General features: G+C 41.0%; 1 protein-coding gene across 2 annotated transcripts; it reads right to left on the minus strand.

Moving 5' to 3' along the window:
* On the minus strand, positions 1–23,612 carry NELFA (negative elongation factor complex member A). Of its 2 annotated transcripts, XM_057432286.1 has the most exons (12): positions 23,484–23,609; positions 23,106–23,369; positions 14,854–15,025; positions 13,558–13,719; positions 12,543–12,632; positions 10,572–10,702; positions 10,330–10,399; positions 9,275–9,363; positions 7,428–7,539; positions 4,921–5,177; positions 3,826–3,925; positions 1–2,319 (listed from the first exon to the last, which is right to left on the minus strand). In XM_057432286.1, exons 2-12 carry the CDS (start codon positions 23,313–23,315, stop codon positions 2,135–2,137), a joined length of 1,578 nt encoding a protein of 525 aa, XP_057288269.1. In that variant the 5' UTR covers positions 23,316–23,369; positions 23,484–23,609; the 3' UTR covers positions 1–2,134. The 2 variants fall into 2 exon arrangements, with proteins under 2 accessions (XP_057288269.1, XP_057288268.1); XM_057432285.1 differs by having other exon boundaries at positions 23,106–23,612.
* Positions 23,613–26,676: the final 3,064 nt, after the last annotated feature.

The raw sequence follows: 26,676 nt of genomic DNA on the forward strand, positions 1-26,676 counted from the left end.
TTTTCAAGAAGTTTCATGTTAAAAATTGTATTTGGTATTTGCAGCTTATGTAGCAAGCAGCAACAGTTAAGACAGGAGTATCATACATGTGTACATAAAACTGGTCATCGCAAGAAAGCTGTAAAATCTGAATAATGCAGACAAGAAAAGGAATGTCACTTTTCTTTAAACCTTTCTAAGGTGAACACTTTCATAGTCTATTGTTAGCCCTGTGTAATCTACTATAACCAAGTAAGTTAGAACCATGAAAACACATTCTACTGAACTCCTAAAAAACAACCTCACTGCTCATCCTCACTTGTCAGGCTGGTTTCTAGCTGTATAAAGTAAAACTGCAATCAGAATCACAATCTAGGTTGCTTCTGAAATGGGGTACTGATGTGGAGGAGAGCCCCCAGTATGACAGTTATCTGGGAGTAACTTGCACACTAATGCATACACAACACTGCGTGATGGTAGCAGCTATCATCAAATAACTTGCCCACTGCAGGAGCTAGAACATTCTGTGTATTTGCTTGATTAAAGTTAAGAAACCTACACTTTTGGTCACATCTTAAAACTGAAGAATACAGGTTTCTTATTACTTACACTTGCCCTGTCCTGTTGGGTAATTTGCTTGACAAACTAAAAATAAAATGCAATAAAAATGCCCCAATACAAAAAGGCTCTAATCAATCATCTAAGTGTCTTTGTTAGTATATAAGAGTACTTACTGGATTTGGTCTGCTTTTCCATTAAAAAAAGATAAAAGCCTCATTTTATCTTAAGAGTTCCACTTCAAGATGAGCCTCTAGTCAGTTCAAGGTACCTCCCCAGCACCATTTCCAACCAAGCACAGCTCCACACACAAGTACTGGTAGAACCCAGACATTCAACTCAAGCCTCCTTCAGGTGATGAAACCAAGTTTCCAAAGGATGAATCCTGGACTATGAACATAAGCTCTCTCAATAAAAGCAAGCTTTTATTTGTCCTATTAAAGCCAAATTATACCAGTGGTGTGAACACAGTTATAAAGATAAAAACGTGCTTCTACTAGAAGGAGACAAGTATAAGGCACATTTATATGCCAGTATAATTGTGGCCACACTAGTGATGACACTGATATAACTACACTGGTAAGAACCACAGCTACAGTCATTCAAAAGTGTTTGTATCAGGGCTTGGCAATCAAACTCAACCAAACATAAACACTGCCTCAAGACAACAAACCTTCCCAACCACCTCTGTTCAGACAGGTGTCACTCAATCCTTTCTAAGGCCATTTTTAAATCAAGCTGCAATTGGTCTTGAGATGTTACAGTTTCACTTCCCCCCAGGTAAGTGATGCTGTTCAACAGCTTGCTATGCAAGAGTCACACATCAACTTCTACTTACATAGCAAAGGGCTATCATTTCTAGGCAGTGACAAGCCCCCGCTACTTTCTTCTTAATTTTGGTTTTGTTTTTCTTCAGAAAGGTCCAACATTCAGTTTCTCCTGATCTCAAATAATGTCAGGTATAAATTAACTCATGCTGGGCATGGACACTGAAAATATATCGAGTTAACAAAGTTGCTCCATCTCATTCTGTCACCCAAGCATAAATAAGCTAAACACAGTGGGTACCATTAGACACTGGACATCTACCACCTGCAATACTTAGTTATACTGCAGCTGAATTACAAACCAATCAAGCACCAGCATGTGGTGCTTTAATGTCCATTCTTACAATAGAACCCATGTAGCCAAAGAAAATATTTTTACAATAAAGATCTGTGCCCTTGTTTAATGGTAAACCGTGAATGACTGTGCAGTAGTCTTCTCTTCTGGTACTCAGAAGTAAACTGCTCCCATCTGTAATCTTTCAGTTGTGATCTTCTTTTCTGGCATCTTGAACTGTAGGAAAATAGAAACACACCAACATCATCTCCCCCACCCCCCAGATCACCTTTCCCTCTCCCATGATTAAAAAAGAAAAAGCAAATTTGACACCATCTTTTGTGTTCACTGAGCTCAGTTAAGTCGAAGAGCCACAGCTTCTATTCTGGAGGGTACTAAGAAATGTACACATGAATGCCATTTTGTACAGTTGACATACTCTAAGAGCTGGTTGACTCTGAGCTTGATTTGGTCCAGTCTGCTGTTGCTGCATCTCTTAGGAAACATTAGTTATAGGTTTGTACTTCTTGAATCTGGTCCATTCACCAGTAGCATAGTTCATTTCAAAGACCGTATCAACCAACATAGTGGTGCTGCCAGTGCCATCTGCCTTTGGTAAATCTTCTGTATGCTCACTAAGTTTAATTTGGATGATGTCACCCTGCTCTTGGCAAGGATTCTCTGTGAAAACAAGAATAGGAACAAATTATACACTTCAGCACTGTACTAAGAAAGGTAAAGAAAACTTACAGCAAACAAACTCCCAAGCAACAAATGCCAAACTCAAACCTGAGCAAGCAGTATCCCCAATAGACACAGCCACACAAAGATATTCCTCCCTCCATACATCACAGACTGACTTTTAAAGATGAAAAAAAACAGACCCCAGAAGATGAACCCCATGGCTAAAGTAACTGGAAGAACATCAAAAAGGGGAGTAAAGCATGCCAGTGTCATTTCTATAGGCATCAAGAGTCACCTTATTTGAGATACATTTTGCAGTTAAAAGCCTCAACAATTTTCAGCTGCTCTGGAAGCCCAAACAGCTTCACTGAAATCACTAGTTCAAGACTCAGTTCTTTGCCAGTAAAAGTATTAAATGTTACATTTCAAGGTACTGGAATTGGCATTCAAGAAGCTCAGGATTACCATAATTGACATTTACCCAGCCTTTAGAAGGTGCTGACATCATTACAGAAGGAACTCATAATTCAGACTGTTATATACACTTATCTATATAGACACATATGTGAATATACATAACACGCACATGGTGCACTTCCAAAATATCATTTTACCTTGCTTTACAAAAAAGAAGGCCTGTGTAAGCATTAAAAATACACCCTCCTACTGCATTTGAATAGTAAAGAGCACCATCATTAATGCAAGATACACAAAACTTTCTTAAAGCCCAGGGACCACCACAGTAACTCCACCCTGGTCACCTTCAATAATGTGTTGCATTAATCCAAATGCATGAACCACATTTACACTCCACCGCTCCAGTGTTAAAAGCCCTCAATTACCAAATTAGAAAGCAGACCTAGTGCAGATGACAGAGTTCACTTAAGGCCTCTTAAGCTCCTTCTCATCTTACATCTGATAATCTTCTGGGTAAAACAGCCTTGTCTATCAAGGTGAATATATGACAGGATTAGCTATAAGGCAGCTTATCTTCCTGTGAGTCACATCACCTGTGGTTAGCTAAAGTCTCCAAGACAACACATGCTACATTTCCAACACTAAGGAATTAGCGAAGAGGCTCTGTACTACCCAACTTGTACCTCGACTTGGCACTGAAGAACTTACTCATTGGCCTTCTAGGCAGACTACTAAGACCAGAACAATCTGTTCACTGTTCTGACTGGTTGCCTCATTTCTCTTCAGCCTCTAAGCCATGCTATTATTACATGTGTTCAGTTGTGTAGCTATTGTGTTTAGCAGCTGCTCTGACTGTTCGAGTTACTGGAAATAGACTCTACAGACTCATTTCCAGGTAGTTAAAACTGAAATAGCTAGAGCAATAATCCATAATTTACGTACAGCCCAGAGTAGAACAGAGAGTCCAGTATGTACAGAGAAATGCTAAAGCAAGAGTCTTGCATTCACATGTGCACATTTAGAAATGCTAGGCTGTGCTTCAGATTTAGGTATTCAAAACCAAACTAAATTGGTCTCAATACATGCCTCTGGATCCTGCCATGAATCCAAGTATAAGAGCCTTTTCTGGCCTTGTAACTTTGTTTGCAGTCTTGAACATTTCCTGTGCAGCATACATTTGCTCCCTCTGCAAGAGATAACAACAAATATGAATTCCAGTGGAGAAAACACTGCCAACAGGTACCATATTAAGAATCACAGACAAGCATAAAAGACTCAAGTGGAAATTTGCAGATCTACAAAAGTAAATAAAAAACCAACCCTGCCTTAACCTCAAGGCTTTCCCTCTCTAATGCTTAAACCTAACACAGAAATAACTGAATTCTCAAACTGGGGGAAAAAAAAAAAAACAACTACCTTTAAAAAGTTATTGAAACGTGCTGAGACTTAATGTTTTCCCCAACAAACCCAGGCTTGCAATAATTCGAGGATTTTAATTTTATTTAATAAATGAAGCAAAGGTACCGAAAAGGTCACTCAGCTTCTTAAAAGTTCAGATCTCACAAGGCAGGCTTACAGATGTGCTTAGCAGTCTTCAAATCAGTCACATTCTGCATTAGTTAGCTGCTTAACTTTCAGCATGCACATAATATATACCAACATACAGCAATAAGAAGCTTCAGGACATGTAATTGCTGTTCCTGAGGAATCTCCTTCCTCCCCACTCTCAGGCTTTAAAAAAAGCCAAGCGCAACAGGGGGTGAAAGGATGAAGACATAAAAGTTTTTGCCTTAGAATAATCCATGGATACCTTTTCTCCTACCACAGCAATGACAGGATCCTTTTTGTTGCTTACATTACAGGCAACTGGCTGGGCAACAGCTTTGCTGGAAATCCATTTTATAATGAATAACACAACATTATTTTACATAACAAATAGGAGTAAAGACATCTTATTGGGACATTAGCACTGCACAAGTAAAAATGCTGTGATTAAGACAGCAATGCTATCAAAGCCACAAAACATTTTCACTATCTCTGGTCACAGAAAAAAGCAACCTAAATCACTCAATAATTCAAAGGCCAGGAACTGCCAACATACTGTATGAGCTCAATAATAGAGATTAGTGTTTTCCAATCTACACCAAAAGCAGCAGTCAAAAAGAACCTTGTTTTACTTACTGTGAGAGAGAGGCTCTTTTTTGGTGGTGGCTGTTGCTGAGTTTGGGGGGCCACTTGTGGTGCCTGTGCTGCAGGGGAAATGGCAGGAGGTGTGGTAGGTGTTAGAGGTGAGGTAGGTGTGGCTGCAGGTGGGTTTGAGTTGCTATTGTACATGGGTGTTCTCTGTTTGAACTGTGCAGGAAGAGTTGTAGTAGCATTTGGAGCTGTAGGCTCCTCGGTCTGCCGGGTAGTCTGCAAGGCCTCTCGTGTAGAACCAGCTGCAAAGGCCAACCAGGACAATTAAATATGATAATCCAAACAGGGATGAGCATCACCAATGGCCTTTAAAGAAAACTAATAAATCTTATTCCATTTTACCACCATGATTCAACATCTACGTGAAAAATTGAAGTAATAATGCTCTTTCCACTCAATTATCTACAATACTCAGAGACAACTGACTACCTGTCCAATACAGATTATACTACAATAAGCATCTAATTTTATGTTTAACGGGTACCAGATTAAACAAATTGAAACTGATTTACTTTTTAGTTTATGTAGCTCTAACAACTGTACTCTGACCCCCCCAGGATTCTTGCTGTACTGTTATGTAGAGGCTAAAACCATAAAAATATTTCATCAGGTTTTCCCTAATACAGCAGCAGCTTCCAAAGGAAATGGTAATTAAATCTCAGCCATTAACAAATACTAAAAATACACAAATATTTTAACAGATGACAGAATGAAAAGTACTCTTCACAAATAAGTCTTTATTTCCTGCCAAGAGGGTTAAACCCCCACAGTATTTAGAAGTCCTAACTCTGTTATTTCTTAAAGTTGATCCATTCACCTGCACTTAAAGGAGTTACTATGGTGATCCTGGCTGCAGGTGGAGATTTACATATCTGATCAGGTTACTCTGATTTCGTAAGTTACCATCTGTCTGGAAAACAGTAATTACCCATTGTAGCCAGCAACATCTTTTTGCAGCTCTTAAGACATAGGCACAGCTGCTTAAACACCTTTCCACGAACTTCATGAGGTTTATGGCAACTTATTTTCACAGTCTTCACAGTAGACTAAAAGGCAGATACACTGATGCTTTTCAGATCAGATTTTAGAGAGCAAGAGGTCTGCCACTCTCCATTTATGCACAGACACAATATGGCACATTTAACAATATGGCTATTATGGAGTAAAATGTGGAACAGGACAGTAGACACTTCAGAGGAAGAGCATTTGTAACTATTAGTTACCCCTAAATTTTGTACAATCCTCTTATGTCATCACAACTGACTTGCATAAAGTAACGTCTTAATTATGCAGCCTCAGATTACATGAGACCAAATCTATGGATCTTCTGTGGGCATCTTATATCAAGGAAAGCATGAAAGTTTATGTTCCTTGTCCATGAGAAAAGATTGATAGCTCATACTCCAAAAAAAAAAATAAAAGGAAAAAAATAGGGAACAAAGAAAGACAATAGAGAATTTTAAACTAGGCTTCTCCTGCTGCTGAATACAATGCCAAGGCTCTGGAAAATACTACTAGCTGCTGACAACACTGACATGCTCTTGGCTGCATTCCTTTTGGAGATGCCAGTTTTGTGCCAGAGGAAGATTTGCATGGACCTTCAGAGAGATTCTGAACTGTTTCAGGGCCAAGTGATCTGGTTTTGCATATGCATTTTTCTATAGTGGCCAACACGCCACGGCTGACATAAAGGCAAACATTACAGTACCAAATCACAAGAAGCAAGAATAAAAAAAAAATGCATTAAACTGAAATGTTGGTTCTCTGGTAACTACAAGGCCTGACAATGAACCTCAGTCATGCACATCTGTTAGTGCAAACTGATACAACCCTTTAAAGCCTTACACACAGCAGGGAAGGAAAAGTAAAACCAAGTGTGTTAAAATAAAGGGTGTAGAAGGATGTTTACAAATACTGTTTTCTACTATAGGCAATTTTCTACAACTGAAAGTAATGTAGTACTTTCAAACTAAGCAGGAGCTCAGCCACCGTCAGACTGTTATAATAAGGTAAAAGGCAAACAGATGGCTGGATCCCAGCTTGTGTGAAAGCTAATATGTACTTGCCTCTACTAACGTCTCTGACACTCAAAGCAACTGTTGTGCATGTGTATAGATGTGCATATGGAGATATACTCCCGACTTATGTGTATTACTGGTGTCTTTTTAGGGATTAAAAACCTGGATTTTCTATTGCAGAGTAAGATTAAAAAAAAAAACCAACAAAAACCAACAACCAACCAACCAGTAAATTGCTTTGCTTGCTTACCTAGCAGTCATTTAAAGACTTAAAACCAACATGCATTTTCTTCATACAGGTTAAATAAAATGTCTGGTTACCTCAAACCCAAATGCTGGGTTCCTGCAATGGATTTTTAGACTGCTAAGGTTAAGTTTCACTAAAGTTGAGGGATAGTAGGTTTGTAAATAAAGGCAGAGCTTGGCAGTTGGAAGTATTTGGTCAAAAAAAAAACCCAAAGAGGTCTCTCTTACCTGGCTGTGTTTCAGAGCTTGGGATATACGAGGACGATGGCACCACACTGGGTGTAGCAGGTAAATAACTTGTAGAAGGTAGTGCAGGCTCATTGTTCAGTGAGCCAAGTTTCTGTAAAACAAATAAAGTGTTATAGCCATACTGCATATATTCATGTGCTGGTTTTGTATTTTAAGTACAATTAATTCTGCTATAATAATAATTTGGGAACTTAAATACAGACTCTTCTGGTGGGGCAAGTTTGCCCTTTCAACCTTAACTCTCTACACAAACTTCAGGCATTAGAATTATCCTAGGAGGGAAAAAACAGCTTTTATTTCCCCTAATTCAGATCAAGTTGCTTTCAAAGGCACAGTCTGAGCCGGGAAGAATGTACTTCTGCAGAGAGAGTCAAGCTGCTGTTCCATTACCCCATTCCTCATTTGGGAGCATGGAGACTAGATGATGAAATTTGTGCAGACAGTACTCTGAAGAATTACACTATAGAAACAAGTGATCTTCTTCCTGAGCTAACATGTGGTTCACTATTAGCAAGCAGAAACCTGTGCTCCTCCAAGGGCAAAAGGCCTACTAAAACATCACCCAGGAGAATGCAATGGCCTCTGGGACATAAACAAGCAGAAAGCAGTAGTAAAGGCACAGGTAAATCCTGTTGCCACTGAAATGGGCAGTCAGCACCAACATGACTGACGTCATCTAGGATCAAGCCAAAGAAAATGCCATATATATTTCTTAATGTATATCACTTTTGTCCATGACATTGCACACACAGAATAAAGACAACAGATTGGTATCTCTATAAAGATCTTTAGTCCAATCCAGCTTTATAAACATCAGGGTTGACAGCAAAAAGATGTTTTTGGGGAACAAGTCTAGTAGGCAAATAATTTCTTCTTACTAGACATAAGATGGGTGTTCGGTAATATGTGGAGCTTGCAAAAAAAAAAAAAAAAGATAGCATTCAAAGAAAGGCAGGCAATTACCCTCACTATCACCACAGGCCTAACAATATCTGCCTTTATGTTGGTTTTGGCTTGTTTAGATAGATTCCTACCACCATAACCATGGGATCAATGTTGCATGTGCTTACCATTAGGCTCTAGAGGGAAAAATGCCTGACTCACCAACTGAATCACGGGTCTTTTAGAGAGCTCTCTAAAGGCAAGCACTGAATGTCAGCATATGGACTTTAAGAGACAGAGGCAATCATAACCACTTTAAATTTGGAAGAAGAGAAGACGCTTCAGATTTGAGATGGATTTCTATTATCCTGAGAGGCCTGCAGACACTGTGTGCAGCAGCCTCAAATAATCTATTTGTATCTAAAGAACCCTATCGTCCAAATTAATTCCAGGCCAAGGCCTGATGGAATAGAACAGACAGTTTCTAACTCAGAAGTGGGAGGAGGGCCTAACATTCTTGTAAAAGCTATGTTCGGACTGAGAAACAAAGCTACATCACAGTTTTTCCAATGCACCATGTCTGAAAGAACAGGGAAAAAACCCTGCACACAACTCCTCCTCCCACCACCCACCCTGACTGAATTATCTCTAGCAACAAGCTAGTATCTTCAGGGGAAAAAAAAAAAAATATTTCTTAATTGGCTGCTTGTATTGAGCTGTTCTTCCTGGGCATAGGTCACTGACAAGGGCTCCTCAGTGAGACTTGTGTGGACACTATTCCACTAGGGTCACCAAGGATGCACAGGCAGAGTGAAATGATTCTACCTCTCCAGGGTCAGAAAGCTCTGTTAGCCCATTCATCTGACAGTGGTTTTAGTGTTTTAGAATAACATGCATCATGGTTTCCTCATACTGTTTTTTTTTGTTGCTTATTTTGGTTTTACCTGTGTAGACACAAGGCCAGCAGCATAATCTGGGGTAGCATTTTCTACTACCGTTTCTTCTTTGGCTTGCTTTTCCACAACTTCTGTATCTATTGCATAAAGACAGAAGTCAGTTCAAGGAATTTTTCTGAAACATTGAATTAGATACACTTTTTTGAACAAATATAAAAAAATGCAGTTCTCAGTCTGTTAAAACATGCTTAAAGAGGTATAATCTGAAAGGCAGATACAGTAATCTTCATATACAATTGTATAATGAACCCATTTATGAACTGAACCACAATGTATCAAGACCAGGTTGGACAAGGCCTTGGGTGATATGGTTTAGTGTGAGGTGTCCCTGCCCATGGCACGGGGGTTGGAACTTGATGATCTTAAGGTCCTTTCCAACCCTAACTATTCTATGATTCTATGATTCTATGTATATCCATCAAAATACAGTAACTGAGTAACTAGGCAGAACTGGCTAATTTTGAAATATTAGAAAGCATCAAAACCTTAAGCAAAAACTGAACTGCAATTCTGGTTTTGTTCTGAGGTGGTACTTACTTTTTTTAGTGACAAATACAAAAAGGTTGGTTTTGAGGCTTCGTGTATCTTCCCAACATGGTTAAGTAGAGCACTGCACTGTCATTTGACTTCAGAGCAGCACATCAGGTATTATTCACTTAAGATCTCTCAGCCAGAATTTCAGACCACACTACACACTGTTTCAACATTATTTTCAACTAATTTCCTTGGCCATTCAGCCAGTAGAAGTAAGCAAAGTATCTCAGAACAGTACTGAAGCCAGTCACACACCTATATGCTGCCCAAAGCACAAGTGACTAGTTCAACCATTTCATGCAACTGAGCCAAGCTATTACCTAGACACATGGCAATGTGATTAGGAGCACTGGGGAGGGGGAAGTGAAAATCCTCTCTTAAAGCATTTTTTAGCCTTTTTTAAAGTTCAGCTGATGGTAAGTTTTAACAAATGAAGAACAGAATAGTATAAATCTAGACCCTACTTGCAGGTGTATTAGTAGCCTTTATAGGCAGCATGCTATACCGACCTAATGTCTTTCTTCTTCTCTTTGCTTCACGGCCAGCACCCACCATATCCAGCTCAGAGATATCTAGAAGCTAAAAAGACAGACCACAGAGAACTTAATAACCATTGCTTATCTCTCTATGTATTGTCCTTCATTTTTTTTTTAATATTTTGATACTTGATTCAAAACAGCATCAGAAATTCACTTTAGATAGGGGGGATAGCTGAGCAGGAAAACAAGAGGCTAAGAAAGAGTGCACCTACCTTTACTCCTCTTTCTTTGCGCAAAGGTGTTCTTGAAGGAGGAATAGGAGTTCTGTTTCCAGAAGAACTAAACACACTGGGTGCTGAAGTACTCCTGAAAGGAGCTTGTTTTGGTATTCCTTTGAGTGGTGCTTAAGGAAGATCAAAAAAGGCAACAACTGTAATATATGTTTAATTACTTACAAACAAAAAGTAAATGTTCTACAGCTTTTCCCCTTCTTACTAAACACAGTCCATCCCTTGAACATCAGGTGTTTATAAGTTGAAACTGTCTATAATACACTACATGTCCCTCAAAGGTCAGAATAGGTTTTACCCTTCAAACAAGGAGTAAAAGCCAATCTCTATGCTAATGCTTGCAACCCCATTCCAAATGAAGTAACCAAACACGTACACTGCTATCAAAATGGGTTTCTGCTACATACATTGATGCTTTCCTCACTTACAGCAAACAAAATCTGAACACAAACATATTGGGTACAAATGTTCTGAATCCAGTTACTGCCCAAGCTGCTCTTTGAACTGTAAGATCTAGCTACTTGGTGAGACTGTATTTAGTCATAGACTCTTAGCCAAGCTTCTGCAGGGCTAAGGGCTTGTAAACTACTGGAAAGGTAAATCAGTGCTTCACACAGGGATCTGAAATTCTGGACCTGCTGCCTGCACAAGGAGGAGGATCCAATCTGTGTGTCCATTACAAACGGGAAAGCTGCTGTCTCAATACTTAAGAGGAACTGCTACACCTGTAAGAAGCAGTTTTCCCCAAACTTTACCCTATTACCCTTCTAGCTCATGCTCAATGTAAGTACTGATAACAGCATTCTTTCATCAACTACTAAAACACTGGGACACAAACATAGCTGTCAGATCTCTGAGCCTCCTCACTATCAACTATGTCCTGATACCCTACTATTAAGACAAACACAGAACTTAAGTCTGAGATTAGATACTCTCTATCCCCCTCTATGCTGCACTGAAAACCTTTTCACTGTAGGACAATCCTCCCTGACTAATGTAAGTTTCAGCAGAGTAAATCCCAGCTGATCCTATAGCTCAGATTTCCAGATACCACCTGGCTCTAAAGGCCAAGTCTAAGAACTTGCTTTATTAGCTCAACAGCTAAAAAGAATGCCAAGAATTAAAGGTCAGTTCCTATACTGGGACAATTTTTAGCTCAAATTACATCTACACTTTCTGCATTTCTTGTATGAATGTGTGGCTAAACTTTTGTGCTTAAAACCACATCTTAAACAGCACCCACACAAAGTACTTCACAGCTTCCAGCTGCCACACCAAGAAAACACTCTAGTTTTACACCTCAGCATCATACTGATGGTCAGAGAAGTTATAACTGTGCAGTGATTTAACGTACGTAACAAATTCTGAACTCTCCTCTTACTCCTAGTCAAAACACTTAGCTGAAAAATTCAAGCAGTTTGGGCATTTCAGCAAACAGTTGAAATCTATGAACACGAAGAATGATTATACATCTTTGTCATGCCCATTAAACAGAAGACACTGCACAGCCTTGGCAGAGAGCACACTGTCCCCTTTTCTTTCTTCATACAGAATTATACAAGACAGTTTCAGTCTACTTCACAGGATTTCGGAGAGCACAGCACATCACTGTGATCCACTCTACTCCCTTTTGGAGCAGCAGGGTTTAGTCAGGAGTTATTCCTGGCCTGATGCAAATTAAATTCTTACCAGAGTCTACAGGCATGATCTAGCTGTGCACGTTTTACAAGCATGGCAGATACACTTGCCATTTAAGAAACACCCCACATTTTTGTTCCTTCTGACAAGACACATGAGAAGCATTAAAATATCAGGAGAGAAAGAGGCAGAAAGGAAGAAATCCTTTGCATCAGAAGAATTGAAGAGTTTGTTAAAACTAGACAGTAATTTTATTCTCCATCAAGGCTATTTTATCAGATTTTCCTTCCAGGAAGTGATGAAAGTGAGCCATACTTGTTGTATCTATCTTTTTGACCAGGCCTCTGCCTTTGGCATGGAAAGGCACTCCTGCAGTCTTCTTGAGCTGTTGTGCAGTTTCTGTTGCTAAAAGAAAAAGGACTTTAGTTATTACAGCATTTATGCTGAAAAAAAAAAACAAAAAACCCAACACCCAAACCAATACATTGCTTCTTATATAAAATGTTATAAACTAATACATAGGAAGATGGGAATAGCAATAAAGAAAGAATAATACTTTAATTAAACCCTAGGTCATTTACGCAAAAAGTAAACACAGTGTTTGGAGAAGATGTAAAATCAACATGACTGTGCAACTGACAAGATGGTCCAAGCCAAAAGACATTATCAGAGTAGTCAATGTACTCGATGGAGACTGAAATAATTAGAAGAAAGTTCTACATAACTTCATAAAAAGTTACAGATCTTGTATTTAACCACAGCAACTACTCAAGTTACATCCAAGCAGCAAGCTGCTGCAATGGAATAGCAGCTACAGTACGCTATTTTAAGATTGCTTAGTTCAACCAGCTACCAATACCTATATGTATACTCCTTGCCTTTCTTGGCTTTCACACCTGATATAGCCATACAGTGCAAAAGAAAGCAGCGATTAGCAGCTCTTCCTCCCTTTTGTAAAAACATATGGCAAAACAGAACTAGGTTCTTATTTCAGTATTGTTTCAGGAGCTTTAACCAAAGCAGTCCCTCAAGTCTTCACAACTAACTGTAAAATATACCCATAAGAGAGAGACTATAACTGCACTTCAAAAAGCTGCAACTGGTTGTATGTTTTGAAATCTGAACAGCATTTAAGTAAAGATTAGCATTTTAATATAATCTCAGCCAGAATGACTTGCACCTACTCTTCCATACACAGCAGTCTGTCAAAGAAAAAATATCAGCCAGCTTTTATAACAGAAAACTTTAATATTGCCATACTGGACACAAGATCAAATAGGAATGTTCCTTTCACCACTCAATCTTACCAACTAGCTGTAATACTACTTACACTTCTGCAAGAGTTCAGCTCTGAGAGTGGCACTTTTAGGTTTCCTTTTCAGCTGGAAGTGTTTCACTGGGGGAGTAAGTGGCCCAGCTAGTGTTGTCAAGGCATTTTTGTTTAAGTATTGGCATTCCAACGGCAACATAGCTGAAGTTTCACATTCACTTACTGCATAAAGAGTTAACACATGGGTATTATCACCTCTGGTAGCTAATTACAAAACATTTTACAAGTAGACTGTACAGATGTTTTTAAATGCTAGATGACTTGTTTAAATGCCAAGAGTAATTTAGCTGTAATTATTACACCATACAGAACCAGTTATTAGGAAGTTTGTTTTTTACATTAGCGTCATAAGAGCTTCCATGTTATTATACCTGGCCAAGTTATAGGAACTTTATACAGGCTACTATTGTCAGAGTAAAAGATAAATATGATTGAATTCTCACATTCCTTAATCACACATAAAAAGGAAGCTTCTAAACAAAATGCAAACCAAAAGTGTGAACAGATAAGTGACCATTTGTTTATAGTAAAACAAAATGCTTCCACTTCCAAGTTATTTCATTACTGCTCTGCTGCAATCCTTAATTCAACACTAGATCTGCCCATTGATGCCCAAGGGCTTTTTCTAGGCAACATGCTAAATCAAATCTATTGAAGAAGCTTTGCATCACCCATTTACTCCATTATTTGAAGCAGGGACTGTGCAAGTGCCTGAGCCAGTATTTTCACCTGCTGGTAGTCGGTAGCTACTCAGACATAAGCAGCAGAGCTCTGCTTGGGCTCAGTCTCCCCCACAACACCTATCATTTGATGCCTAGAGGAGGACTTCCAGCAGAGGTGCACCCCACCACAAAGGCAGTGCTTCCATACACTCAACACACACACTGCAGAACAGAGCCTTACCGTCAGCTTTGGTACTACAAAATATGAGACTGAGCAATATACAAGAAACCCCTCAACTTCCTGCAGTAAATCAATTACCTATCAGTGCACATACAGCCTGGCTACGCTACTAATGAATCCACAGTAACTTGTGTGGTGCTCTTCACAAGCACTCAGGGTGATACCTAGCACATAAATTCTGATGATGTGGAAAAGATGATTTAAGAAGTTACCATTTCTAAAATATCACAGTTGCCAGTCCAGTAACATGCCAGATCATGAACTGTGGTAGTTGAGACAAGACATGCTGCTTGTCCTGATACTAATTCTGTTTAGAAAGACTGAATGAGAAGCAACAGGTTATTCCTGAAAAAGGGCGTATTTCTGTAATTCTCACCAACAGAAAAGGCTTACCTTTTTCTCTAAGCTCTCCTAAAATATCTTGAACATTGGGATTCTGTTCTTCAAGATCAAGGTTAAGGGAGCCAGTATCTGGAAAGGATTTTAAAATATCAGCTACCATTAAGACCCAAGGGTCTGAATCCAAGGTAGCAAGCTGGACAATTTCAGTCAGTGCCCCTTTCATCTACCAAAAAAAGAAAAAGAAAATCAGCCAATTGGAAGCAGTTTTAAACAAGTTATAATTGGATTTTTTATTATTATTTTAAAAACACACTTACATAAACATGCACAATGTTCTACTACTGGGGAAGGGAAGAGGGATATTGCTTCACAGTTATACATTAACTCTATAACTAAGGAAAGAATGAACCAAGGTAACATTTTTACATTGTTTTTGGTCAATCTAACCCAAGTTTGGTTTGAGCTTTTGGCAGCTCAAAGCTTTGTTTAGCACTGAACATATTTACTAAGAGCAACAGGCCAAGTGTCTCCTTACATTCTACACTTAAACTCCCAATGTACCCACACCTCACATCCAGTGATAAGAATATGCAACTAGAATACAAGCTATATAGAACAGGCATCTAAACGAAGATGTGCCCCTTCCTAGGCCATAGAATAATTAAGCACACATACCATATTTGCAGCATCTGAACATAAACTAAAGTCATCAAAACTTTACTTAAGCTTTCTCCAAAATGACATGTGTTTGGCTTACTGCACTGTCTGACAAAAGCTACATATTATAGAAGTAAACACAACCCTCTAACATAGAATCATAGAATGGTTTTGGTTGGAAAGGACCTTAAAATCATCCAGTTCACACTCCCTGCCATGGGCAGAGACATCTCACACAATGACCATGACGCCCAAGGCTCTGTCCAGCCTGGCCTTGAAGTAGGTTGAGAGAGGTCCTCCTTCCCCTCTACTCTGCCCTGGTGAGACCGCATCTGGAGTATTGTGTCCAGTTCTGGGCCCCTCAGTTCAAGAAGGGCAGGGAGCTGCTGGAGAGAGTCCAGCGCAGGGCAACGAAGATGATTATGGGAGTGGAGCATCTCCCTTATGAGGAAAGACTGAGGGAGCTGGGTCTCTATAGTTTGGAGAAGAGGAGACTGAGGGGTGACCTTATCAGTGTCTATCTGTCACAAAGCCAGGCTCTACTCAGTGGCAAACAATGATAGGACTATACAAACTGGAACACAAGAGGTTCCACTTAAACAGAAACTTCTTCTCAGTGAGGGTGACAGAGCACTGGAACAGGCTGCCCAGGGAGGTTGTGGAGTCTCCTTCCCTGGAGACATTCAAAACCCGCCTGGACGCATTCCTGTGTAACATCATCTAGGTGTTCCTGCTCCGGCAGGGGGATTGGACTAGATGATCTTTCGAGGTCCCTTCCAATCTCTAACATACTGTGATACTGTGTGATACTGTGATTGCCAGGGATGAAGCATTTACAAGTAACAAGATTTTCCGTCTACCCAAAATTTCTATAATCAGAAAAAAAGTGCCTGTTTTTTTTCTTTAAGCACCTATCTTAAAAAGGGGAAATAATGCACAAGATTTACTGTCACAGGGTTTTTTTTATTTTAATCACTATACGTCTGTTGGCACTAGGCAATGAAATAAAAATCAAGGTAACTATAGTCAAAGGTTACACAGTGAATCTCTTAAATTCATGGTTTTGTTCCATTCACATGTATTCTTAACCCTCTCCCCCGCCCCCCCAAATAAACACTGAACATTTGCCTTTCCACCACCCCCAAGTAAACTTTCATGTAAGCCTTAAAGCATTATTTTCACAGAGCTTAAGATGTCTGAGGTATACTGTGCATCTACCAAGCCACAAAATGTAACAGTAAAATTACATGAAGTACCTAAGACATACTATCTGTATGGTATTAACACTAACGAATTTACAAACAAGTGCAAGAAAGTACTTGAATTCTGATTTTTCATAGCCCATGGTGGCACACACAGTTTAATTACAACCTACATATTTCCAAACACAGGGGGGAAAGCAAGAAATTTATCTTCACCTTTATCCTGTATTTCTTTCCCTTTGTTCAGAACCAGCTTTATCTTACATTAAAAAGTTTAATAGCTTACTCTACTCATGCAACTAAGAAAAGTTAAATTCCTGCTCTTCATTTTCCCATGCAAGCACTTTTTAAAGCTTAGAGGCAGACAAATATTGAAATTTCTCAACTCCTTTCACCCACACAATGTTACTGCCCTCTCACTTCAGGAAGGTTTACACATGCACTATTGGGGCAGTCTGTCCTTCACCCCTTGCATGTTTAAGTGCTCATAGCAATGTGCTTGTGAAACACACCAGATCAGTTAAGCTGACCAAAACCCAACATCTTTAGATCTTTAAGCTTGATCAGGCCCTTGGTGTGGCTGGCTATAGTCACATAAACACCAGAACCACAGAGTGGAGCAGATGGTACAAGTTACCATGTTCAGCAGCACTATAGATTTGCTTTGGATTAAACTGACATAATCGTGACCACGCACAGTTTAACGTGCTCAGGTTTAACCAACACTTACCCAATGGAGAGAATCAATTTCTAAGGTTCTAGTCTTTGTTGTCCTCCACTGCTCACTTCTTTCTCAGTAAATGAAAACCCCACCTAGACTCCATACAGACTTGTCCATCTCTCTATTCTAACCCTAAATTGCTCATCAGAAGACACTTCTACTGCAGAAGTTGTGTGTGAATATTATCTAAACAAAGTCCTTTATTCTCCTAATTTGTAAGAATTACAGTACTGATTTCTGCAATACACCTGCAAATTTAAAGCTTGCCATGACAGCTGGTAAAGCTGTGGTTTATTTATAGCTCTTTTACAAGCTTTTATCTGAACACCACTAACGTAATTTCCTCCATCAAAGCGCACTCAGGCAATAATTGGAGGAAAGATTCCTCTTATATCCTCCCATTTTAGCCCTCTCTTCTGCTCCATAAAACTATCTGTACCAAAAACTGTACAGAGCTACATGCTTGTATTACATATGTTCCTACGGAGATCTTGTCCGGGCACATTACATCCATGCTGCTCTCAGGGTAGCTAAAGATTGAGCTACCTACTTGTGCCATAACATACTGCTTCATGTGACTTTGGTTCCTTCAAGAAAGGAACCCAGAAACAATTTATTTGCCCAGTGTTAGGTAAACAACATTATCACACAGCCTTGTGGGAGAAAGCACATGGTGAAAGAACAGGCACTGTCATACACAGGGAAGCAAAGCACACTAATGTGTACTGTAAGTTAACCAGAGACCTTGCCTGAGTAGGGGTTTGCATTTAACAAGCCTGGATTTGAGTTTTGACTCAGGTGTGTCTTCAAATGGCAATTTAAATATAATGATCCCAGTTCACTGCTGAACTGGCAGCTGAAAAAAAAAACAAACATCTGTGGTTTGAGAATGCATTAAATGCAACTCAAAATAACATAATCCTAGCTACAGCTTTTCTATTACTTTACAGAGCACAGGCATAACCCCAAGCTCTTAACTGTATAAGATTGCAACACTGGGTCACTAAGAGTCCTATTAGCTCCAACCAGTGCCTTGTAAAGCATGAATGTCAAGATCTGATGCAACATGTTCTGGCATTTGTCTCGTCTAAAACTTAAGGATCCCAGGTATTTTTCTCAGCCTCCTGGCACACACACACACACAAAAAGCATAGGATGCAACTAGAAGCATGTAACAAGAAAGGATCAGGCAGGATGGAAAGAGCCTGGGAACTGAGACAAAGGGAGATTAACAGTGGCTATGCAGGAAGAATACACAAACAGCACCATGGGAAGGGATAAAGAAGGAAATGTTACCAGAAACATGTTAAGTGATAACTCAAAGATGACTTCTTGTAATGAATTCCCATTCATTTGCTTTATATTATGCCTAAATTAATAGATGTTTATAATATGTTTAGACAATTGCCCCTTCCAATAACAGTTGCCTAATGGAATCACAGAATGGTTTGGATTGGAAAGGACCTTAAGATCATCCAGTTACAACTCCCCTGCCATGGGCAGAGACATCTCACACCAGACCATGCTGACCGAGGCTCTGTCCAACCTGGCCTTGAACACTGCCAGGGATGGAGCATTTACCCCTTCTTTGGGCAGCCTGTTCCAGTGCCTCACCATTCTCACAGTAAACCCAACCAAGTTTTAATCTTTCAGAGGCCACAGAGATATTTAATATGTATCTGTATCATTATACAGCATTTTCATTAAGCTAAAAGCACTGGACAGTATCAATAAATACAAACCCAGAATGGCTCAAATATCACTATTGTATGTGGTTTGTATTTTAATCATGAAAAAGAGTAGAAGTGGCCAAGAGTAGCATTACATTAAAGTATACCATTACATCACAGAAAAATTCAGAACACCAAATGCAGGCCAGAAAGATGCCGGTCCTGAACACAGAGGGAAAGACAAGTGCTATGTGCCCTTTTATTCCTTTGCACTAATACTCCACAGTCCCCACTTGTATGAGGACTCCTGATTCACCCACGCAAAAAAAAGACGCAGTCTGGACCTTTGCTCTCTTGCAGCTAGTGTAATAAAAGAGCAGGTCACTGCTGGGATAGGGACCTTCCTCTCAAGGTAATTCAGAGAGAGGACTGGAGCTCAGTCTTCATTCCAGACTTGGTTGTAACATCACAGTCTAACCCTGAACAAATAAATTAGACATTGGCACAAAATGAAAACTCACACTTGTCACTGTGAATCACGTTAACATGAATATAACATACAGAATAAACAGAAGTAACTGCTCTGCCAAATGCACAACTAAAACTCCAGTCAGCAGCACGATGAGCTTGAGGCATCATTGCAAATGAGCACAATTATCTAGAAACAAACTTAGCAGACAACAAAACTGGGGGGCAGGAGTGAGTGAAATCTGCCCTAAGAATTACAGTGGGAAAAGGTATTTTTGATAACTGCCTCCAAACCACACTTAAAATTAAAATGGGGAGCCAATTATTCTTATTAGTCAGCAGGAACAAACAAGCAGTAATGAGGTTCACAGCATGATAAAAATTTAGGTTTATTACCTATCCCACAGGAGCATAATGAGGATTAAGGCACTTACATCTATACAATATTTGGACTGTTGAATGAAAACATTAGGAAAATTGAAGGATATTACATTGCAGGGGGAAAAAAAAACACTTAAGGACTGTGCTTTCCAATAGAGCTCATTGAAGATTCACTTGTCTAGACTGAAGCTTTCCCAGAGATTTAGAAAGGACCATCAGCAAATTAAACCCCTTCTAAACCCCAATACCATGACACTTTTCCCAATTTCCACATCACTTTTTACTCAGCTGTCTGCTCCCAAATGGTTTCCATATTATTCTGTGCCTCCGTGAAAAAAACAGAAAATGGGGGGAGGGCAGAGTTTTGAAGAGAAGAAAACCAAAGTCCAATCTATCATCTAGAGAGGGGAAATACAACTCAACACTTACATAACAAGCCAGTAACATATCCTGCATCCACTATCAAGATTCCCAAAGTTTTACAAACTTGATGCAATGTGTTTTCCAATACTATTAGGTTTCCAAATGCCAGCTCAGTGCTTCTCACACATGATCAATACAGACTGGCACATGGCACAGAAAACACATATGACTTTCCAAAGAGGCTAATAAAGTGATTTGACAGTTAAGTTTAATCATTTTCAGATATGGGAGTGATATCCAAATGACAGACTTCACCTCCAGTATCCTACACCAGTGTATTTCTGCTAGCAAAGACACCATGTTCAGCACTCCACAATACACTGAGCACAGATACCGCGGAGAAGCGCCCAGCACAGTGCACCTAGGCTGAACACAAAACCACATACAGATCTGTTCTGGATATCATACCCAAAGCCTGTTAAAATGTCAAAAATCCTGACAGTAAGATGCAAGATGTAGCACATATTCACAAATATAATCTATTTTAGCAAACCCACCACAAATGATGAGTATCCTATAACACAACAGGCCTTTCTGCCAGCAGTTTGGTTACGCCAGCTGGTTTTACCATGTACAGAAGGAAGTCTGTAAGGCTCACAGCACACCTACTACCAATGTTATGTGTTTCTGCCTCACGAGTTCTATTTTTTTTTTTTTTACAATTTTAAGTCCTTCCTCTCAGGACAAAAATCACATCCCTGAGGTACTTTGCAAAGGACTGAAACATGCTAAACCCCTAGATCTCAAGTGTGCTCCATTTACAATGAAAGATTCAACTTCTGATTGAAGTCACAAGCTCTACCAAAGAAGTGAAAAATCCCACAATATTTTTTTGTTACAGCAGTAACAAGGGCTTTATATTTAGAACATGACAGATCCCTTTAACAATACACTAAAACACACAGCAACTGACTTGCTCTTCTTTACGTACACTTCATGGCTAAGAAAAGCTCAGATCAAGTGAAGATGCTTTGTGCTATCTTCCTCAGAATTAGATTTAAAAGTTCTTTTACCCACTCAGTGAACACTCTTCCAGCATTCCAACTAATTATTTCAGTTTGCTTGAATGCTGTTCTCTCAAAGAGTTGACAGAAGTGTTACTTATGAAGGTCTCTAAGCTCTTCTGAGCTCTTTTCTTCTTCAATCTAAAACCACCACTAACTTGTTGGCTTTTTCTGAACACTGCAATATTCTTTTCTTCCAGGCTACTTGGATTTTCATGCTACTTCAGAAGCATTTTGCCTACTCAGAATTCACATGAGCATATGCATAGCTCCCCATCCCCCTTTCTGGCCTTGGTTTTGTTTGTCCAAAACACAACTGCATTTGTCACACAGAAGGAAGACATCTTGTGCACTGGATAGGCACTGAACATGAACGTCACGTTTTAAAAATTAAAGCAAACAAGATGAATTTTCTTTCTTTTGAGTGACACCAGTTACATGTAACACTGAACAATCACACAGATGCATGTGGCAAGACAAACAACATGCACTGAACTAACGCTTGTGCATTTTCAGCTTAGAAGTACATGAAAGCTGAGCACACAATAATCCAAGTTACATATGCCCTCCCCACACCCTGCCTAGTAAATATATTAAGCTTAAGCAGCAGCTGTGCCCTAGCCAAGAATGAGACTGTTGCAAGCACAGCTGAGGATACTCTACACAAGGTGAGGAATAACTACACACCAGCTCCATGACTGTTACAAGGAACTAATACCATACATGGTGGAAGTAGGAGAGGAATTCCTCAAACCTGGCTAAAGAAACTTAAATGTCTCCCAGTCATTCTCCAATTACTGTCTCAAACATCAGTAGCTGCCTACTGGGGAGAATAAACCAGCTGCAGATGATGTATGGTCCAGGGCCAAGCGAATAATCTTGCAGAGCCAGCTCAGACTCGAGCCAGCCAGCTTTATTAGCTGGGGTAAGACAATAAAGGAAAGTACATCTGCTCCCAGAAAGGTAAAGAGAAGCAAAAACTAAACCAAAACATGGCAATTTCCCTCAAGCAAGACCTGACTGCAAGAAGTCAGGGGAAAGCACCATTCAGGGCAGACCCCAGATCTTCCAGTCCCAAAGTTTCAGCACTTGCTGCTGTCCTTCCTAAAGCTGAGATGTTCTTGGGACACCTACATAGCTGCCAGGGAAGAGAGGGAAGGAAGCCTAACACACACGACCGTTCATAAACGCTCCTGCCTCTCTGTCCTACTCCTACCACAACCGCTGCCTCAGAAAGCTCTCTTCCCCAGGGGCACCCAAACTATCAAAACAGAGCCCTACAACTACGAGTCTGCGTGGACGTGTAAGATGGGTTTCAGGTCGAAACTGTCTTCAGAAGACCAGTATCAACCAGAGATTCCCCGAAGAGCAGGAAGAGGAGGAGCAGCACCAAAGCCTCCACTCCACTCACTCCCTTATCACTGGGAATCTGAGCGCTTTCCCTCGCACCAAGTCCTCCGCGCAGGGCCTCAACAAACCGCTCTACCAGCCGAGACCTCCCTGTTCCCACTCCCCGACCATGAAGCGGGGATGTCTGTGGGACCAGCCTCACTACACCCTGCCCGGCTTCCCCCCTCAGCAACCGTCCGCTCCAACCGGGGGCAGCGCCAGGCCTCTGAGGGACACGGCCCCAGGGTCTCCCTCTCCAGACTCCATGTGCGGGCGGGGAGGTGGTGCTGGCGCTGCCCCTTTTTCCCCTCACATCATCTCCGACCTCCTTTTCCCCTTCATCCCGCTTCGGTTCATCTTCCCGCGCAAGCTCCTACACAGCCCTCACCTCATCCACCGCCCGGCGGGGCAGGTGCAGCATCCCCAGGAGTAGCTTCAGCTTGACGGCCGAGGAGAGCCCGTGAAAACAGAGGCGGATGTTGTCGATCACCGAAGCTGTGAGCAGCGAGGCAATGCTCGGCGGCGCCCACAGCTCGTCTGTGGAGCCCAGTTTGTTGTGCAGCCACAGGCCAGTGTCGCTCTCCCGCATCGACGCCATCTTGGGAGCGGAGCAAAAAAGAGGGGATTCTCAACGGGCATTTTATGAAGACACCTAAACGGAGGAAGGGAGGGGGCAAGGACCCCTGCGGGTCGCCGTCTTGTTCGTAAGCCAAAATGGCGGCGTCCAATGAGGTTGCGCTAGGGAAGGTGGAGATTCTGCCGTAACCTAAAATGGCGGCGCCCAGGCGGCGAAAAAGAGCGAGTCTATTCTCATCTCCCGTTCGGATGCAAAATGGCACCCACCACAGCTTCTCTGCCGTACTGCAATATGGCGCGGCCTCATTGCAGGGAAGCGTCTCTGCCAGCCCCGACTCAGTGTCCCCCACGGCTCGCTCTAACTTTCAAGGGCTCTGCGGGCCGATTACCGGGAGCGGGGTGCCGAGCAACGGCGGGGTCGGGCGGCACAGCCCGCTGGCAGACCCTCCCCTCCGAGGACGCCAGCCTCCCGCAGCCGGCTGCTCCCTCCTTCCCCTTCCTGCCCGGCGCCGCCTCACTGGCTCAGCCGTTGAAGGCGGGAGAAGCGCTGAGGGCCCTGCTGCCGGCCGCTCTTCCTCCCGGCGGTGCGTTTGGTAGAAGCACATCTTCCCTCACAGCGCCCATGTCCCAGTGGCGCGGGTAATCCCTCACTCCTTTCACTCTCCCCCCTGGTCGGCCTGCGTTGAGGTCTTCTGTTTCTCCAACCTAAAAAGGGGAGCTTATTAGGGCTAATGGCACCTTAAAGCGCACCTCCTCCGTAGTTTCCTCTTGCTGGTGCGGTGTTAGATGGCGAGTCCCCCCGGTGCTGCTGCGATACGACACAAAGTGAAGTGCCTTTTTCATCATTTCCCCCCCCCCCGAGGTTTTCTGTGCTGGGTGCTTCAGAGGTGCAGGAGGTTACCTCCTTGTCTAACACAAGCGGCAGGCACTCAGAAATCGGGGGGTTGTACGCGTTATTTGTATTCCCTCCTGATTCTGCTCATTGCGATTCGAATATAAAACATTCATCTATTGCCGAAATCCCAGAAGACTCCCGAGTTTTTCAAGTGTGCCATAGATGGTTCACTTTAGTGTCTAAGTGGAATTAAAGCACAGGAGTTCCAGTGCAGAGCAGATTCAACCCACTCAAGTTTTTGAATGTAAACGTTTTCTCTACAATCTGATTTCTGTGGGAGAGCAAAGCGGTTGCTGTGGAGGTGCTTTCAATCTCCTCAATATGGCATTGTGGAATGTTACATTCTTGTTCCCAATTTTTACTAATATCCAAAACTTAGTGTCTGCAGCTGCTGGGTGCTGTGAAACACTGACTTTTATCCGTGTAGAAGTGTAGTTTTTATGTGAATAAATAACATTGTTGGTTTTTTTTTCCCCACAACTATAATTTAAAATGTGTGTGCATTTGCATACACATTTTCTTGGTACTATCAATGTGTACTCAAATGTGATTTGCTGGGGAGGGACTCTTCATCAGGAACTGTAGTGATAGGTAATGGGTTAAAACTTAAACAGGGGAAGTTTAGATTGGATATAAGGAAGAAGTTCTTTACTGTAAGGGTGGTGAGGCACTGGAATGGGTTGCCCAGGGATGTTGTGAATGCTCCATCCCTGGCAGTGTTCAAGGCCAGGTTGAATGGAGCCTTGGGTGACATGGTTTAGTGGGAGGTGTCCCTGCGCATGGAACTGGATGATCTTCAGGTCCTTTCCAACCCTAACTGTTCTATGAGTCTATGATTTTAAGAGAAAACTCTATATACAGACAGCTGACATTTTAGAGTAGCAAAATCAAAGTTGAGATGGTTTGTCTAGTACATAAATTGTTCCATCCAGAATTGCAGTTGACCTCTGTCTCAGTATGTTAGTTCAGTACATAGTTATGGGAATAATTATTTATCCATGAGTAACTATTTATCTGTTAGGGTGTATAGAAAAACATTGTAAATAAGAGATGGGATGAATGATTAACTAGAAAGCAGAATCGGAAATGAAGAAAAAGGTTTAAAAACAGCTGTAAAGGGTTGGTATTAGTTCAGACATGCAATTAACATGTCACTATAATAATCTCCATTATACCCAGCTGATTAAAATAGGTACCATATTGGTAAGACTTAGGTACATTCTTGACTGCAAAAAGTGCAAAACCCCATTGAGTTCACTGGAACTGTTTGTTTCATGGCAGGAGAGCAAGCTTTGTATTACCTGAGGTAGAGAACATGTGTTCCTGTACCCTACATAGAGTACAGTCTCTGCTGTGAGACATCATTCTGAAAATGAAGTGCAAAGTGGTACAATTGTGACAAAATTCCCCAAACCTTTTGGTGTGGAATAGCTTAATAGCTCACCTTAAACTGTTTTCTGCTGTCAGCTACTTTTGATCATGTATAATCCATGCAATAGTGTAATTACAACAAAAAAATCAGTTAAGCAAGGAAAGCAAGCAATGTTCTTACCTTTGAATGAGAGGAGAAAAGTAACCAACTCCTTTTAAAGGTGGGTTGGAGGAAGTAAATCAGAGAACATGCAAAGGTTTGCACAGCTGGTTGTCTTCGAGCGGTAGCTAACACAGAGAATTAACCTGGTTCAATGAGATGGCATGAACATGTTTTGAGCATCAGACCTGGTAAGTGGTACTGCATAAGTCAATGCACAGTGTGCGGTTGTACAGCCTCGCTGTGCCAGTTCAAGTGGACTGAATGTGTTTTGAAAGAGTGACTGTGTGTGGGGTTAGGTACTGGCTTTCTTGGGCAATGCCCAATGCTTGGGAAGCAAAGGGAGTATTCCTACATACTTTCTTTGTTCCTATGCTTTCCTCAAGGCATCTATTTTTGGACTCTGTCAAGTGTTAAAGCACTGAGCTGCATGGCTTTCTGGTCTGAGCTACTGTAATCACTTCTATTTTCTTATCTGAAGTGTGACTTGAAAAGAGAGCCTATTCTGTGATGCCTATCTGGAATATAAGGTTTTGCATAGCCACTTTGGCTCCAGGCCTATCACCTGCAAATTTGTCCCTATCAGCTGTTAACTGAATGGGCATGCAGGAGCTGTGGAGATGAAGACAAAGTGCCAGCTGGCTGTAAGAGCATGCTTTTGTCCTCTCTAGTTACTAATAAGTACCTTAACTGTCTGTTTGAATATAATAAAGCTTTATTTTATGATTTTATTTTTTTTTTAGTCTGAATTTTGCTTAGCTTGAGTAGTGATTTTCAGAGTAATATGGCAAATAGAAAAGTGTTCATTCCATAGGGATTCCTGGAGCTAGAAAGGGAATAATTGATCTCACTGGAGGTGTTTTATATCCCACATGATGTTGCATTACAGTTAACTGTCTGCAGATGTTTTCTCCTCTAAGTTGCAGGTCCCTTTTTCAAAGTTGGTGGTGTAAAATA

This window comes from Pezoporus wallicus, unplaced genomic scaffold, assembly GCF_028554395.1.
Source record: "Pezoporus wallicus isolate ANWC-B61680 ecotype Strahan unplaced genomic scaffold, APGP_CSIRO_Pwel_v1 contig_8490, whole genome shotgun sequence".
Lineage (NCBI taxonomy): Eukaryota > Metazoa > Chordata > Aves > Psittaciformes > Psittacidae > Pezoporus > Pezoporus wallicus.